We start from the raw sequence: 17,598 nt of genomic DNA, 5'->3' as shown, positions 1-17,598 counted from the left end.
TTCCTCCAAGTAAATTTGAGGGCAATCATGTTTGGCCATATCCGATTGGTCACCAATTTTAGTAAACTGCCTAGAATACAATCTGACAAAAGAACAAAATGTTTTCACTTCTTCCAGACAGTTTTTCCTCTGGAGTTTACCACTTACACAAAACAAGAAAACGTAAATCACAAAAATGAAGGCCCAAGACACCTCAGGACCATGATTACAAGTGAACTGATTGGATTTTTTTTTTTAATCAAGCAACTATAATTCCAAAAGCCTCAATACTCTCGGAGGCCTTAATATTCCAGGTTAACACCTCACAAAACAACTTAGTACTCTTGCATGCTTCACACAACAAAATCAGCACTGTACTTCTTTTAGCAATACACATTGCTATCTAAATGATACCAGCCAGACCCAACGACTAAATTCTGATATATCTGTGCTAATGTTTCCCAAATAACCCAATTTGCACTTACATTGAGTTTGATTTGAAAGAGCGACAATGGAGATGCTCCCAAGAAAAAGTGACATTTACTGCAGAAAGGTTTCATCATTTTCGAGTGAAAGATGTAACAATTATTTTCCTGCTGCCTGCCCACGGTTGTACACTGCATGTAGGAATTTGTTTAATTTCACCAGACAAGGTGAAATAGGCATCCATGAAGTTTTCCAACTTTTTATTAATACCAAACATTCCTTTATATCTCTTACCAACTTTGGCTAAAAGCTACGAACAACTTTAAAATGTGCCATTATAAAGAATCAGTCCACAAACAGCATATCACATTAACAGGGATGCAAGCCATGCAAGGAACCCATTATTCTGGAAGGCTTGTGAGAACCAATTAGCTAAACCTACTGGAAGAGCAGAGTATGCTGCAATGGCAGACTTCTAAAATGTGCCTTTGTCCTGCTTGAAATCTGACCCTTTGAAATGGACACCAAACACACCACCCCAAGGATGAAGAGGGGAAAGAGCGATATTTTCAGTCTGCTTTGAAAGCCTGCAAACATTGTATTTAAGAGTTTACAGATGAGTGCTTTGTGTTCTAAACTTATCTGTGCATTACTTTATTAAACGCGTTTGAAAATGGCCAAATAATAAATGTCAGCTCACAGGCAACGATACTTTTGTCACACAGTTTAAAACAATTTTCTGGGAACTGCTAAACATGTATGATGCATACATATACATTGAAGCTAATCTGGCAAAGCTAAATAAAACAAATAAATAAGACTTGGTTTGAGGTATTTCAGAGGCTTGAAGAAAAATGCCTTGTGCTATTTAAGCATGACATCTCAAAGAAGTCTGTGGAAACATTGAAACCAAGAAAGAAGACCTTTACACAACGCACTTACACTAACAAATGCTGTCGGGCTACAAATACAAGATCTAATCAGAAAAGTCAAAACACAGGTATAACTGGGCTGCAGTTGCACAACTTGTTTGAAAGATATAGCACTTGAAAGGGCTATGTGGTACTGAACAATGCTTTAAAGGGTGTGTGCCAATCAAAATAAATGTGAAGTGACAAAAAAGGTTGTGCTAAAAGCGGCAAAAAATGCTTTTATACGAAATTCTAACAGGTTTATGCTTTTTCAAAAAGAAAATCCCTAACCTAGCTCCTGTCTTATATAACCCAAACTTTTCTACACCTACAAACAAGAGAAATACATATACGAAGTACAATTTACCCCCATATGTTTTGAAGATCTGATAATTAAACCTTTATTACCACGTCGAGTCAGGGCATGAACTTTAAGAGTATGCAACACTGTGGGATGATTAGTCAATCAGATCACCCTAAATGAGGCCCTAATCTTCTGCAGAGCATTGCTCTTCTGTTAAGTTACAACATGTTACCATGAAATCATACTTGAGCAGTCCATTTTGCAAGCAGCACCTGCCTTAAACTTACAGTACTTGAACAAACCATTCTGTGGGTCAACAAAGTCAGTTGGCATCTTAAACCTATGAAGAACTGAGCTGAAGAATCACAAGGACAGCTGGAAAAATAGCTTTTTAACCCATATTCATTAACTCGATCATTAAGTCCTGGTTCAATTCGGAAATCAAACGGGAAACTTGAAGAATTATGAAAGAATAATGTCATTCAAGATGCACATTATTCTGTTTGATTCCCTAAATGTTCTCCCAAGGACAAAAAAAAAAGTTACATTTACTAAAGCAAAGCAAGCAAGAAAAAGAAAAAAACATTGAAGATTCAAAAGCTATACTGTACTGGGATACAAGTTTGCATCAAGACCTCCTTTAAGATTTTTGCACCAACCTACTATAAAAGCAATGTGAACTGCCATAGCATCCTCTTCTTTGTACTGTGAAGCACAATATAGGCTGGCAAAAGGGGATAGAAATAGCAAAGAATTCTGAATTGTATTAGAATGCAACAGATAATCACTTTTATTCAGGACGCCTAAAGCGCTTTACAGCTTTAACTGCACAATTTGGGTTTGGGTTGCTTGACTTAATCCACTTCCAGAAACTGATCCACTGCAAAGATGTGTCATCCAAAAGAGACTTCTAGCTTAGTGATCAGATCAGGAGTACAGGAGGCCTGGCCCATTCATTTCACATTAGGCAATGAAATCTTATCCTAAAAGGGAAAGGGTACTAAAACTACATGTTGCCTAAAATGGTAAATGACTGGCATTAATCCCTACTGATCAACCTCTAACCCATTAAGTGCACAACATGCAGACTAAGTGAAGTTTCCGCTGTGATTACAGTGCATTTTCCCCAAGCTCTACTAAAAGATCAACCTTCAGCAAACCTTTTTTTGAAGAGTACCCACAGATTAAAAGCTCGCAACTTTTCTTTGTGAATAAAAGTGCTATAAAACAGCAACACTCTTTATCTACATCTAGTTGTGGGGGGGGGGGGGGTGGAGCCCTGCCTGTACAAACAGGAAGTGACCGTGGCGCCGGGCTTGTCAAGGAGTGGGCTGCAGTGATTCAAGGTGGATGGCCGATTTATGAAATGGCCGCACCTTTGAAGGAAACAAAACCGAACAGGGGCCCCTGCGGTGCGGTGGAGTGTACTGGAGAAGCGTCAGGAGCTGTGGCGACACTCACTTGAGGAAGTATCTCTGCCCAGAGGGGGTCTTGGCCATCTCCCAGCCCGGGGGCAGAGGCACGTCGTCAGGGATCTCGTAGGAGGCCTGGCGGAGGTGCTGCGGGGGCGCCCCGGGCGGGATCACCCCTGCCAGGGAGCCGGGAGACACCGCGTTCAGCAGCGAGGCGGGCGAGGAGTGCGCTCGGACATGCTGCGGTGCCAGTGTCCCAGCTGTGCCTGCGTCCGTGCTAGCCTGGACAGGAAGGAGAAGCACAGGGGAAGGGATGAATGACAGTTTGGGAGGGCAGGGGGGCAAGGGATACTTGCAACTTTCAATACCTCATTCCCATTTCAAAGAACTGAATTAAATTTAATCATTTTGGGGTTGGCAAGACGCGTTAACACTTGCAAGCTGGGAGCAGATCATTATACCACAACCTTAGTCATAATTCCAGTGGAATATAGGTTCACAAATGATGTTGGTACCCATTACACAAGTACTTTTAAGATATATTTGCACACACAAATTGCATTTCACTTTAAATGTTAGAGAAACCGAATATCACAATAACTCCCGATTCCTGTCTGATTATGTAGTCAAGGTTTCCCCATTAACAACTCAAACAGATCGTAGATTTGTGTATAAGGTTTCCCATTGTGAAAGCCAACCTTTCACTACAGGGAAAGCAAGAATGAACTTGTGAAGAACTTTGCAAGCAGTGGGTGATGTGGATATAGAAAGTTGTGGCCCAAGGCTGTCTGCACTGTTCCACCATTCTCTTCAAATCAGTGACTCACGCTGAAGAGTCAGAGCAGCGCACTTGACAAGACTGTGAGATCCCAGTGTAAATCAAACCAGTTGTGTCAAAGCATTAAAATAAAGAAACTGACTCAGCGGGGAGTAGCGAAGATTAAACAAGGTGTGATTCCATACGAAATCTGTCTGTAACACTTTTTTTTAGAAAAACTGAAAACGAAAACCTAGCAGCTACCGTTATTTACAAAGCTTTAATTTAAAAAAACTGATACCTAAGGGTTATTTTTTTAAGCTTGTGGCATGAAAGAGCATTTCAGACACAGTTGTCTTTAAACGTACAACAGACGAGTATCCCCTTACTCAATCTCTTAGGAGCCTACAGGAATACCCCCCCCCCCCCAAACCCAACCCCAGAGAGCTCAGTCAGAGCAGAAATAGAGGCCTCCCTTGCGCTTTAATGTTCCCCGGGTTGTGTGTGCGAGCACCACACACACCGAAGCCCGGCTTGGATGATGTATTCCAAACCTTTAGGCGAAGTCAAAATACGGCCCACGACTTGTTATGACAGTCTGTTTTCCATTAAAGTTAAAGGGTAGGCTCTCTCTTACTCGACATGATACAGTACAAATCAAAGCTGCCCGAAGTCAGCCCCATTTGTTATCCCAAAATAATTGTTTTTACAAATATTTTACTTGAAAGATCTTTTTTTTAAAAAAAAAACAAAAACAAAATCCCAGCTCTCACAATTTCTCCTTGTGAAATGAATTTAATTTATCAGGGTTTTCTCCCCCCCCCCCGACTCCCGGCAATCCTCCTTCTTGCAGGAGTGAAAACTATTACGTGGGTACCAACTTGTACGCAGCGAGCCATCCGAGCTACAAATATCGGATACGCACCACGTATTAGGAGGTCTGCATGCTTAAATAAAACAGAGGCGCTGCCCGGACTCTGCAAAAAAAACAAACAAACCCTAAGCGTGGCGACCTCTGCTAACAAACTACATAACACATCAGGAATTTGTTAAAATATATAAAGAAAAAAAAACTCCATCCGCTTCTGGTCCAGATAAAAAGCCTTTGAAATCCCAGCACACTTCAGCCTGAACTTTTGGACTACAAGGAAAGAGAGGGGGGCAGGGAGCCGGGGGGGGGGGGGGGAGAGAGGGAAATCTTACTTGTCTAGAGTGCGACTTTGGCTCGGGCTGTTTGAAGAAGGAGTCGGGAAGTTTCCTCAGCCTCATGGGGACTGACGGGGGCACGTTGGCACTTTTCGGGTTCATGACGGCGTTGAACAGCGCTTCCAGATCCGTCTCCGAATCGCCCCGAACATGGACGATCGGCTGGCCGGCGGGGGGGTTGTGCTGGCTTGGATCCATGCTTCCAAAACACAACAACAAAAATAAAAAACTTAGGTGCCCGAAGTGGGGTAACCAAAAAAAAAAAGAAAAGAAATCAATCCAAAAACATGGAAAGCCCAAGTGTTGCAATGAGTACCCGGATCATATAGACTCTGCAAAGCTTATTCCAAAAAGCTATTCCAATTCCTCCGTTGGTATTTTCTTTTTATATTCTCGCGTGTTATTTAATGTTTCTTTTTCTCCCGGATAAGTTCTTTTCGTTTCACTTTGCAGCCGAGAAAGGACGCCGAGTAAAGTCACAACGACGTCCAGCCAGTTTCCAGTCCAAGGCAGCCGCTTACAGTCGGGTCGCCTTATAAATGTAAAACTTGTTTATCGTCAATAATCTAAAACATACCCCAACACCGACTGCCTCCTGTAAACAAAAGTTACAGACCGTTTTACTTCTAAATCTCAGAGGGTTGGTTTATATTTCCCCCAACGAAAACGAACCGCCGAGCCGCTCATCGCAAATCACTGCCTTTCCAAAACTACTAAGTTTTCCTAAACTTCGTCCGAAACTTTGGCTGGGACATCAAACTTTTATGACTCATGTGATCGCTGAGTCAGAAGCAGGCGGAGCTTTGGCATCATTAATCAGGGAGAGTGGGGAGTTTAAAGACGCAACATCCCTTTTTATGTGGGATAACTTTCTCCCTGGTTAAACCTGAGTCCAGGGGCGCTTAAAAAATAGCATCATCGACACACAATAAATATTGAATCCTTAATTGTTGTTTTTTCTCATTTCGGAATTTTAGTACGAATAACACTGCTTCTACATATTTTATTTACTGTACAAAGTCGATTCATTTAATTTGAGTACCTTTTAGAAAATGTTGACTTAGAATGTAGATTTTGTAAACTAAAAAATCTAAGATGGATTAATAAACATTTAATTACATGTTAAATTCCCAGTTCATCTCGATGCTGTTGACTCCTACTGTTCTACCAGTGACACGATTGCCAGCATAAATTAATCTGATGATAATAATAATAATAACAACCAAATGCCAATTGATACTTTGTTTTTGGATACAATTCTGTTGTTGCTCTCGCTGTACAATTCTCAATATATTCTCTTAACTACGATCTAAATATTGTATTTTTTTTTAAAAAGGCTTTGAAGTATGTGAAGAAAACGGTAAATTGTATCCTGATTTTGAAGAGAATAAATATATTTCTCTAGAGAATGGTTCTCAGTAAATATTAATCCAATTTATCTCACATTAAAACAGAACCGTGATTGTAAAATATAGGCTCTTTATTAAGAAATAATGTTTTTCCTCTACAGTGCCAATGAAAGCCATTTCTACAAGGTTCCCATAATTGTTATGCAAATCATCCTCTTCATTCTATTGAGAAATCATTTTGTCAAGAATCCGCCTCAGTGATGTATAGGAACTGTGTTTCTGCCCCTTTCCCATACACCAAGGCACTGAATGATTATGGATCTTTATTAATCCTCTTTCAGAGACTGTAAAACCATGAACAATGGTTTCAAAAGGTTACTTTGCATCTTCCCTTTTAACACATTCCCGATACTTAAGTTTACATTTGCTGTCATTTTAAAATATATACACGTCTGTTATGAGAAACAGCCCACATATCTGTAGTTTAACTTTCTACACATAAAACATATGACAAATTTCTATTTTACGTTCAAATTAAAATTCATGTAGAGGATTCAACACTTGTCTTCACACTGGCATTGTTGTTGTTTTAGAAAATAAAACATTTTTCTGAGCTTATATTTGATTTTTGTTGTGTTAAGAGTTTTTTGGATCCATTAATGTCTTGTTTTTACTTTCCCTGCAATACATTTTTTAATCCATACTGATTTTTTATTAAAAGAGAGAAAATTATAGATCATTATTTTGCACTTTGAATTATATTAATCATGTAGGTTATATTTTTCAAAGTGTCCTTTATTTATTTTTAAAACATATGAAGAGTACATTTTCACTACTACAACCTTTTACTGAAGGTCAGTCGTTGGGAGGAAACCCTTTTCTTTTGGCGGATTGGAAAATGTGTGCTCTTAAATGGTCAGGGATTATGAATGCCATCCAAAAAAAGTAATAAAAGGGCCCACATTGTAAAGTGGAGGCTTCTGTCTGTAAAAAAAACAGGTACAGACATCACAAAGTGTTTTTCCTCATGTGCCTCTGCCCTGCCCTGAAGGGACCACCCACTTAGGGGGCCTGAGGGTAGTTTTAGCTTCCATGCTCTTATGGCCTTTAGCTTCTCATCTCAAGTCTTCTTACCATTGTTTTATATTCATGCTGCTTTTGTGAAGAGCAATACTGCTTTATCAAAAGGCAAAAGGCAACAGTTAATCTGTCATCCCATCACGAGCTTGAGCTGAACCTGCAATTCCACTTTTGCTCAAACTGGAGACCACTTTTATTTTACACCCCGTTTGTTTTATGTGAGCAAAGGACCGTTGAGGCATACTGTCTTTTAGTTTACCATTCCATAAAGACTATTGAAGAGACAAAAGTTAAAAATGTTTTATGTTTATTTAATTACTGCAGATCTTTTATATGTATGTACTGTATATATTTTATGTGTCAGTGGGATTCTAGAGGATAGTCGACATTGACTTAATCTTGCTAAACTAACTTGTTCAATGGAACAAGTAATAGGTTTATTCCATGCTGAAAAGAGAAGAAAGAAACGTTTCGGCCATGGAGCCTTCTTCAGGTGTGTGCTAACTTATTCAATTTCTTTAAACAAGTAATAATAGCACAGACTTTTGATAAATTTCCTCATAATTCTTAAAGGTACTAGGCATTCAGAGATAAGGATTCAAACTGATGTGAAGTAATTAGGGGAATACTACAGCATTAGTATTAGGCCTGTATTAGGACCACATTCTGCCTAATTTGTAGCAATGATTTAGATGATGGCACAGTAAGAAAACTAGTCATTTTTGCAGGTGTAAACCAATACCAAAATAGGAGGATTAGCAAGCACTGTATAAGATGAAAAAAAAATGACAGACAAAAATGAAGACTGGGCAATCACCTGGTAGATGACATTTAATGTAGCGAAGTGCAGAGGGATAAACAGAGATAGCAGAAACATTAATTATAAACATAAGTTGGCAAACACTAAGCTTGAAGAAGCTGAAAATGACTTTATACATATATAACAAAATGTTGTGATATATAATTTAAATCAAAGGATGTATTGGTAAAACCAGTACACACAGAATATTAAGTACAGCTTTGGTCACCTGTTACAAGAAGATACTGGTGCTCTTGACCCAGTCTAGGAAACAGTGAACAGATACATTCTAGTCAAAGTTGACCCAACAGACTTCCGAACACTCAACAGCAAAACATGAACCAGAGGACTAAACACAGTAAAAGCTTAGTTAAGGTCTATACTCAACTAACTCTGTGAACATTTCATATTGACTTTTCTTAAACACATTCAACAGGTGTCAACAGCTTGTGTACACCGCTGCGCTTTTTTTGAAAGTTAAGAAACGTCTTTACATTAAATATCCGTATCCTGTTGAGCTATGGATATTTTTGTGCCCCTTACAGTACTGAAGTAAAATAATGACATTAATACAGAAGTCTAAAGCATATCCGTATAACTTTAATAAAGAAAACAAACCAGAATGTTAATGTTGATCTTTTAAACCCTTTTATTTTGCTTCTTTCTCAGGCACTGAAAATAATCCAACTCCGAAGCAATGGTACAGGACATATACATGGCGCTTGAAAGGGTCAACAATCAAGTAGGCGAAGGTCTGTTCTTCATCTTTACATGAAGGATAACACAAGCCAGAGTCATCCTGCGGACATTTAAAAGAACACTTGGTAAAATGCTCACTTCATTTTTGTATTTGTTTCCTTTAGGATAGAGGTCCTGTAAACTTTTAGAAACAGAAGTTATGAATGAGAAATAATAATATTAAAAAATGGCAATTCATATAAGTAGGAATATATCTTAGGCATATGTTTTAGGATATGCTCTTTAAAGAAGAAGTCTTTGGTGCCGTTTTTCTGCTTTTTTAGTGTATCCGTAAAGTATAAAATTATTAATTCCACTTTCAACATCCTAGAAAGATAGAATGTTATGCAATCCATGAATTAACAATAATCTTTCAAGATACTGTATAAATCCATAATTTCCTGTTAAATGAAAACTGTTACATATAGTCAGATTTTCAGATATTTAGTCTATGTAAAAAAACTATACCACTTTTATACCCCTTATACATAAACACCCAGAGTGTTCAACAATACATACAGAAATACAGTATTGTCTCATTCTGTCTCAAATATTTACCAGATTGAAGGAACTTTGTAGTGGAGAATACAATTGGTATAACGTTTTTGGGATCAACTATAATAAGAAAATGGAAGATGATGTCTCTGTGGTTTAAAATTTATCATTTGTCACTTCACTTTTATAAAGTAACAACACCATAAGAACAAAAATGTACTTACATAAGCAGAGACTTTCAATACAGTAGAGATGACACGGATTTCTTTCATTTCAGGGTCTTTTTGAACACTATGAAAAACATATTTCAGGTTCACAACCAATACATGTAAAGGTACTTAATTTATTCTTTCATAGTATCAATGCACAAAATCAGTATATACAATTTATTAGGTTCCATAATTAAGAAAAGATGATTTACTTGATTTTATTTATCTGATTTGTTTTTTAAGTTATTAATTGTTCTATTTTTCGCCAGGATAATAAGTCATAGACATAGATGTCTTGTGATACTTCTATATAATATAAATGCATACAGACTTTCTTAGACTATAAACACACTTACATAATGGCAATATTACCAGACAATTGTTCATAAAGGCCTGTTGTCTGAAATGCATTGTGTATGGGCTTACAACCTCTTGCATTCTGCATTGTCCACGTAGTCACATATAAAAACACACTGAAAAGAAACACTGGTTTACATTCAAACAGTATAGGAGGAGCTACACGTTATGGTTATGAAAAAATATTCCTTTTTTTAGTTGATATATATTTTGTATTTACACTGTGCTGAGTTGATATACTTACCTAATAAGGTCCTTGTACACAGACTTTGTAGTCTCTATGTAAGGATCGACAACATCTTCATATTGGCAAAGCTCCCCCCCCAAGCAGAAATGCTTAAAGAGTCGGAAAAGGAACTCCTCACGATCTTCTCGACAAATTATCTCATAATTATCAGAGTCTTCAATTAACAGCATCTTTAGTGTAAGAAAAGACAAGTGGATATAGAAAGAATAAACAAGCATCGGAAAGATAAAAAATATAGTTTCCATTAAGAGGAATTAATTTCTCTCATTAACAAATGACACAGAATTAAAGTAACCAGATATAGAAATGAAAAGAGTAAACAATATGGTTTAGTACAAGATGTCATCCATTCATGCATCTTTTTCTAACTGTTTCTTCCAATGCAGGGCCACAGGGAAGCCTGAGCCTAATCCAGCAAGCTCTTTGCAATGAGTGCAAAGAGGCTAAAATGTCATCTATTACGTTGAATTCAGGGCATTATTACCACAGTCAAATTTGCATTATGCAACTATCAGAGATATTGTAAACACAAATGAGTAGCTAGTAGCATTTGGTGGTCTGCAAAACATCTGGAAATTAAAAAGGGGTCCAAATATTCAGAAAAGACGAGAGTCACTGAATTACAGTACACCTAAATAAAGTACACCTCGGGGCTGTTAAATGTAAGTTGTGAGTTCAATACTTGACATATAAATAGGGCTCAACAGCATGAATGTTGTGTCCTTTCTACTTTTCAGGGCGAAATAAACCTTGATGGTGGCACAGTGGTTAACATAACTTTCTCACAGCACTGGTGCCCTGGGTTCAATTCTGTACCTGGAATGCTATCTGCATAGAGTTTGTATATTATCCCTATGTCTGTGTGGGTTTTCTCTGGGTGCTCCAGTTTCCTCCCAGAGTCCAAAGACTGTGGCGGGTTAATTGACCTCTGGGAATATTGGCCATGGTGAAAATGGATGGATATCCTTGACTTGTTACATTGTAGTCCCCCACTCATAACTTAACAAAATGAATAAACTTTGCTGATTTTGGTCATAGCATCATTCTATATATATATCTTTTTTCAGAGCGATTTATCGTTGTAAGATATAGACCATCACATCTAAGACTTGAAGTTGTCCTACATTTGCCAAACAGAGTCACTGTACATCGAATGGTCACTAATGCTGGACTGTGAAGACTATTTGGACTCAATGTATTTATATACTGTAGTTACAGCCAATGCAAAAACAAGGAACTTCAACACTCACGTTTCGCAGTTCATCAAAATCTGCATAAAAATCATGGAAGCATTTGACAATGTGGCCTGAAGGACGTAAGATTCCACATGAATACAGAGGATCAAAGAGATCCATTGAAGTCCTGGTGCATGGAACAGATTCCACATTTACTTTGGTTATCTCCGAGTCTGCAAAACAGAACAATTAAAATGAAACTGAAATATACATGTTAAAAAAATTCTTCAAGAAACATTTGGCTGAGATCCTTAGACCACAGTTACTAACAACTAAACAAGCTAGTTGATACAAATTACTTATTGTCTGTAGCTTTTTTCCGTGTTATCAAATAAATTATTTTGCATTAAACCAAATCTCTATCAATACTACTTCTAAAATGTCATCGTTAATCCTAATAGTACTTATCGTAACGGTATTGTTGCTCTGCACATTAGATAAATGTTCTTTAAGCAAGGGGTTTGTCAACAAAGCTCATTTTGCACGTCCATAGAAACACGTAAACACTGTGAAAGTTGAATACAGTATGTGCTGTTCCAAGATTAAAACACAAAGCAAGTCATTCACAAAAAAATCAATACTCTACCTAAAACCTTCCATAATCCAGAGGCATCTAACACTTTCAAATTGGACTTCACACAGGGGTCTTTGAAGAAATCCTAAATGCTCAATAAATACAATTTATCAATCAGGTTATAATACATGAGATATTAAAGCATGCAATACACATAAGATTGATCAGAACATTTAGAATATAACAATATACACTTATGCACCAACACAAGAACTTATTACAAGAAATTTACAAACTCCTTTCAGGAAATATCTGTACACAAAGTGTTTCTTAAGTATTGCATTAATACTCAGGGTTAAAAAAGAAAAATTCTGAAAGCATCAACAGAAAGAAAACAGTGTTGTTTCACTTACTAATGCAAAATCATGTTTTTTGTAAGGCTGGAAATACTGATCGAAATTGAAGGCTTGTGCTGTAATCCTTCCTAACATGGACCTGTGCACGAAAAAGAAAGCAAGAGAGCAAAATATAGAGAAACAATCTTTATAAAGGCAACAGAATTCTTAAGGAACGGGAGCCACAAGCATGAATAATATTACCATCTTAGGCGACGAGTTTTTCCGTTTCATTTCTGCTATAAAGTACCTTTATATTCAAGGCAAATTTCACAATTCGGTGGCCTTGAACCAAACTGCAATTTATTTTGATGCTCCTTCACAAGCAGAATAAATACAATGGAGACAGTGTGCAGAAGAGCTCTATTACAACCAGCTTTGTTGCTAACCATAAAGTTGCGCAGAACACTCTTAAGTCGCACACTCTATTGTTATTACTTCTGTGAATTCTCAATAGCAAATAAAAAGGAAAAATTACCATTTCATAAAGAGTTCGGAAGTATGTCTGTCATGTAGAAAAGAAAACCTTTTATTAGAAAGCACATTAAAAGAGTATTTAGTTTCATGCCCCTGTCTCTCCGAAGCCATGTTTCACGGCCAGTCTTGTTACCACGGCAACATAAACAAGCTTTCCCAACTCCACCTTCCGTTACTTGCAGCGCAAAGAATTGTGGTCACTTGGGTTCTTAAACAGTGTGGCGGCGCAGCTGCTCTCACATAGTTTTACAGAAGAGTCTGGGTTTTTAAATCATTTTTAATGCACATCTTAAAACTCCCATGAGCATGTAAACATTTGGAAAGCATGCATAAGAACATCAGCATGTTGCTAACTGTGACTAATGACAAGAGGCTATGCTAGTTAATGCTTGATGTGTTGAAGTAGTGTTAAACACAGTAAAGGTTTACAATGTTTTGAATTAAATCACAACAGATTTGAAGCTTTTACAAGCAAAGTGCATTTGTTTTCTCCTGAAAGGGCCATTTGAAGTAAAGAAAAATGTGTTATTACAGTCCATCTAGTTATGTGTACATAATCTGTTGTTGTCGCTCGTTTTCTTTGTTGAGGATGAATAGCATAAAGGACGTTTAATTCGATTGGGGACATTCGGCCCATGTGCTTTTTGACACATTTTGTCCTTTTAGGGAGAGCAAGAGTATTTGAAGCTGAAATGACAGGCATATGTTTACATTTTTCAATCAATCATTTAAAATCTACTTACTGAATGCATTAAAAAAAAACAATTGAAGCAGATCATATAATTTGGGGAGTCTGACAAATACATAAAGATATTTAATAGTATATTAACAGGTTTATATCAACTTTAAAATTAACATGCAAAGCCCATGCCTTAACCCTGACTCCAGTGCTCCTGAACTTGGCCAAGTCATAACAGCCTTATAAAACTAAATTGTGAGAAAAAAAAACATATCACCAAAAAATAAACATCAATAAAATATTATCACTCCAGCTGCAGCACAAACTAGATACATATGAGAAAACAGTGAAGATCCTGACATTTTACTACAGGCTAACATTTAAATAAGAGCTCCCCCCCCCCCCCGTGCGAGTTATTGCAATTATTACTGCGATTATTAAAAAGTGATGATTAACATTTAATTCATTATTTTGTTTTGCACAATACTACTTGGAAAACAATCAATTTTCTTGACAAATCGTTGGTATGACTCAAGCAGTGAGAGCTGTACCTCATAAGTATTACACAAAACACAAACTTCCTGATTCATATACCAAATGCACAATAGTTCAGAGGGTGGGTGTCAGACATCCCTGGGAAACTAATTTAAGGTTAGTGCAGTAACCATGTCGGTTTATTGTTGCTCAAGCCCACACCATGTTCACACACCCATTGTCACGGAACGGGGGCTAAACCTCAAGGCAATTTTGTCTTTAACGCGTACTGAAAAGAAAAAAAACTTGATTAACTTGAATTGTAGGATAAATTTCCCAACTGAAGCATGATGTCAAACCCTGAGAACCCTAACAAATCAAACTTTAAATGTCATTTTAACCTGCTGTGTTCTTCAAAGTTGATTGCATGTGTCGTATTTACTGGAAAAAGAACAAATATCTAACATTTCTGAATCAAAATTATGTTCAGGTAGGTAGCTGCGTCAGCATGTGTAGGCTGCAAAGGAACAAGTAATAGTTTTATTCCACGCTGAAAAGAGAAGAAAGAAAACACAACGTTTCGGCCGTGGAGCCTTCTTCAGGTGTACACACTGTTTAAGAACCCAAGTGACCACGGCCGAAACGTTGTGTTTTCTTTCTTCTCTTTTCAGCATGGAATAAACCTATTGCTTGTTCAAAATTATGATGTCTACTTTGTAGTCAGTAATGGCACCATAAGTAACCATAAAAGTCCATGAAAGCACTGGATTGAGGGTGGCAGGATGCATGCTGGTCCAGGTGTCAGCCTGAAGGGAAGGCACTGAAGTAATTCTGAAAGTCTCAAGAGGTTCACATCACCTGTAGGGATATTAGACTACTGCTGGGAAGATTCCTCTGGCTGCTGCTCACCCACCCCAACACCCCCACCCCCATTTCCGACAGCAACCGCACAGCAGCTTTGTACAATTTTACCCCGAGGAATAAAAATCATTTTTGTAACATACTGTATTCTTTAATGTCGATCTTAGAAGTCTCTTTAATAACAGAGTGGTGTGGCTAATAAGTCTCTGACAGTTGATATTTCCTTTTCCTCATTATGGATGTTACTGCTGTAGAAAGGAAGATTAGCGATAAGTAGGAAACAACATTGCACTAAAATCCTCTTGCTTTTACAACCACACTATTATATTTTGGCATATTGCACACAAGGGGAGCATACTGTGCACATAGGGTTGCTGTAACGCTGGGCAGAAGAAGCTTGGTGTTCTGGCTAGGGGTCAGAGGCATGGGAGGAATCATCTCAAAACCTGCTGCCAAGTTTCACTGATAAGAGATTACCTTTGTGGTTGAGAAAGATCAACCATAAATAACTGCTGTGTACTGCTTCAAGCCCAAGGGATTCAGAAGGTGTCATATCCAGTTAACGCCTACTTTAACCACAAACAAAGCCAAGTTAAGGGACACCCTATGAAACAAATGAAGTGTAAACCACTAATGTCATGAACTGTCTGACCGGTAAAGCCTGATTTAATTACATGAACTGCTGAAGTGGCACAGAGAAACCCTGAGGACATTTGTAATCTCACAACTAAATCTCCAACAGCCAAACTGTAATCAATAAAATTATCCTTACAACCTTGCCTTCATGATCTGACATATCAAATGCTGTGGTTACATCAGTTATCCAGTTGTAAGTCACAAAAGACTAATGAAGAGATTTGGGCAGATGGTGATGTGGTTATTATTATTTTTTACGGTTACTGAAACACAGTCCAGTTCTGTGCAATAAGAAAGAAAAATCAAAGTAGCCAGCTGAAGAATAGAAACCTGTTTTACAGGTGTGTTCATGTTGCCTTTAAAAAGTTTCATCATAGGCGAGAGAGAAAACACAAGCTAGATCTGAAGTTTTGGTTGTGTCTCCTCCGCCTTCGGCTACAAGTCAAGGCAAGCTGATGAGAGGCCATAATTAGACTGCTGCTCTGAGAATTGTGACATCTTTACAGTCACTGATTGCTTCTACCTGAGCTGGGAAATCTTTAACCACTGTGCTAGTTAATGATGCATAGTAAAGAAGCCTTTATGGACAGAGCAAACTAGGTTGGGCCTGAGCCAATTAGTGCTCAAGTGCCAACTGATGCTCTGATTGAATCTCTGTACAGGCCATTATTTGCTGAAAATAAACTTCTGAGAGCCTTAATCTTATTAACCTGTAATTTAGAAACGGAAAGAAAAGAAACAAATATGGGTGGTAGACATGCTTAAGTAACAGTTACTGGAAATTGTACTGAGTCAGCTCGGTGTCAAAAATAAGGTGGAGCGCAGAGGATATGCTACAGACCCTGTCCATGAAAAAAAAAAGAAAGATCTCTAGTTAGAAAATGGCCAATCTGAGCTGCGGAGAAGTGACTCAACAAAATAATGAACAAAGGATGTCATTTAGCTGTTACATTAAAGCTGAAACCCTAGAAAGAGCTTTATTTTTCGGCTGGTCCATTCTCCACGTTCACTGCAACCAGGTAAAGTCGAATCAAAAACAAATGATCCCCATGCAATAGCTACCATAAAATAAAAATTCCAAGGCGAAATAAAATCAAACATTGAATGTGGCAAACTACATTAAGGATGTGCAGAGGGGAAAAAAAAAGTAATTTTGTATGGTATACAAGTTTTTTTAATTCTGTTACAGAAATATATAAAGCTGTTTATTTCTTTGGTGAATGAAGACAGCATACAGAGCATTTAAAAGATTTGCATAGGTAATATTTTAATTGGTATATGTTTTGTGGCTTTTATTACTCTTTGGCTGTGTACATGTAAGTTTTCAAAGACATTAAGGCAGGGTCACAAATGTCCTGTAAAATGAGGGCAGGCTTTACGGAGACTTTACAGAATCACCCCAGGTGGGACCTGACCCTCTGACCTCTGCTGGGGAAGAGTAAGTGTCCTGCTGAGACACCAATAAACTCCCTAATCTTCCTCAATTGTCCTTCAAAGGAAAACACCCACACTCAATAATCAACTCGATTAACAGGCAAGCTCACTTTCTTACTGGTATCAAATCACAGGAAATTATCAAAGTCATACTTTAATAAGATACATTATTACGTCTGACTTCTTGGATCTGTTGTCTAGTTAGTATAATAAATGTAGCAAAAAAGCAGAGTATCAGTCCCTTTTTGTTATATGGAACTCCCAGTCTTTCTCTCTGTACAGTATATGCAGTTCATACATATACAAAATGCAGTGCTGTAAAGTAGTTTATGAGATATTATAAATATGTTTCTGAAGTTAAACTTTAGCAATATGTCAAGATAAATTCACAACAGTCCAAGAGTAAACCAAATATTGTGTGCCAAAGAGTCGATCTATCATGGTGTTCCAAGATAAATGAGGAAAGAGCATTACAAAACTAGGACAAAAGACTTGAATTCTTAAACATAAAGCATTAGAGATCTGTGTGACCTATGCCTCTGACAGCCTTCTCCTAGCCTTTAGCAAGTCTAGCTCTGCGGAAAATAAATGATGTGAAAAAGAAAATACTTGAATAGTAGTAAG

At 37.7% G+C, this 17,598-nt stretch overlaps 2 protein-coding genes across 5 annotated transcripts in view; both read right to left on the bottom strand.

Annotated features, from left to right (window-relative positions):
• yap1 (Yes1 associated transcriptional regulator) overlaps positions 1-5,792 on the bottom strand; it is a 42,625-nt gene extending 36,833 nt beyond the window's left edge. For 3 of the 4 annotated variants that reach the window (XM_088921691.1, XM_088921692.1, XM_088921693.1), the window contains exons 1-2: positions 4,993-5,731; positions 3,082-3,314 (exon numbers count right to left, since the gene is read on the bottom strand). In XM_088921691.1, coding sequence (XP_088777817.1) covers positions 3,082-3,314; positions 4,993-5,193 — 434 coding nt within the window. In that variant the 5' untranslated portion in view covers positions 5,194-5,731. Of the gene's footprint in view, positions 1-3,081; positions 3,315-4,992 lie in introns of all 4 variants that reach the window. The other variant, XM_088921690.1, reaches the window with a different exon arrangement.
• Positions 5,793-8,227: 2,435 nt separating this feature from the next.
• On the bottom strand, positions 8,228-13,020 carry cfap300 (cilia and flagella associated protein 300). Its single transcript, XM_088921257.1, has 7 exons — positions 12,892-13,020; positions 12,432-12,513; positions 12,091-12,163; positions 11,520-11,677; positions 10,267-10,439; positions 9,681-9,747; positions 8,228-9,022 (listed from the first exon to the last, which is right to left on the bottom strand). Exons 1-7 carry the CDS (start codon positions 12,999-13,001, stop codon positions 8,873-8,875), a joined length of 813 nt encoding a protein of 270 aa, XP_088777383.1. The 5' UTR covers positions 13,002-13,020; the 3' UTR covers positions 8,228-8,872.
• Between the last annotated feature and the right edge of the window lie 4,578 nt (positions 13,021-17,598).

Source organism: Atractosteus spatula, chromosome 7 (genome assembly GCF_055471065.1).
Source record: "Atractosteus spatula isolate fAtrSpa1 chromosome 7, fAtrSpa1.hap1, whole genome shotgun sequence".
Classification (NCBI taxonomy): domain Eukaryota; kingdom Metazoa; phylum Chordata; class Actinopteri; order Semionotiformes; family Lepisosteidae; genus Atractosteus; species Atractosteus spatula.
The sequence above is the reverse complement of the archived record's forward strand: the minus strand, read 5'-3'. Positions and strand labels throughout refer to the sequence as shown.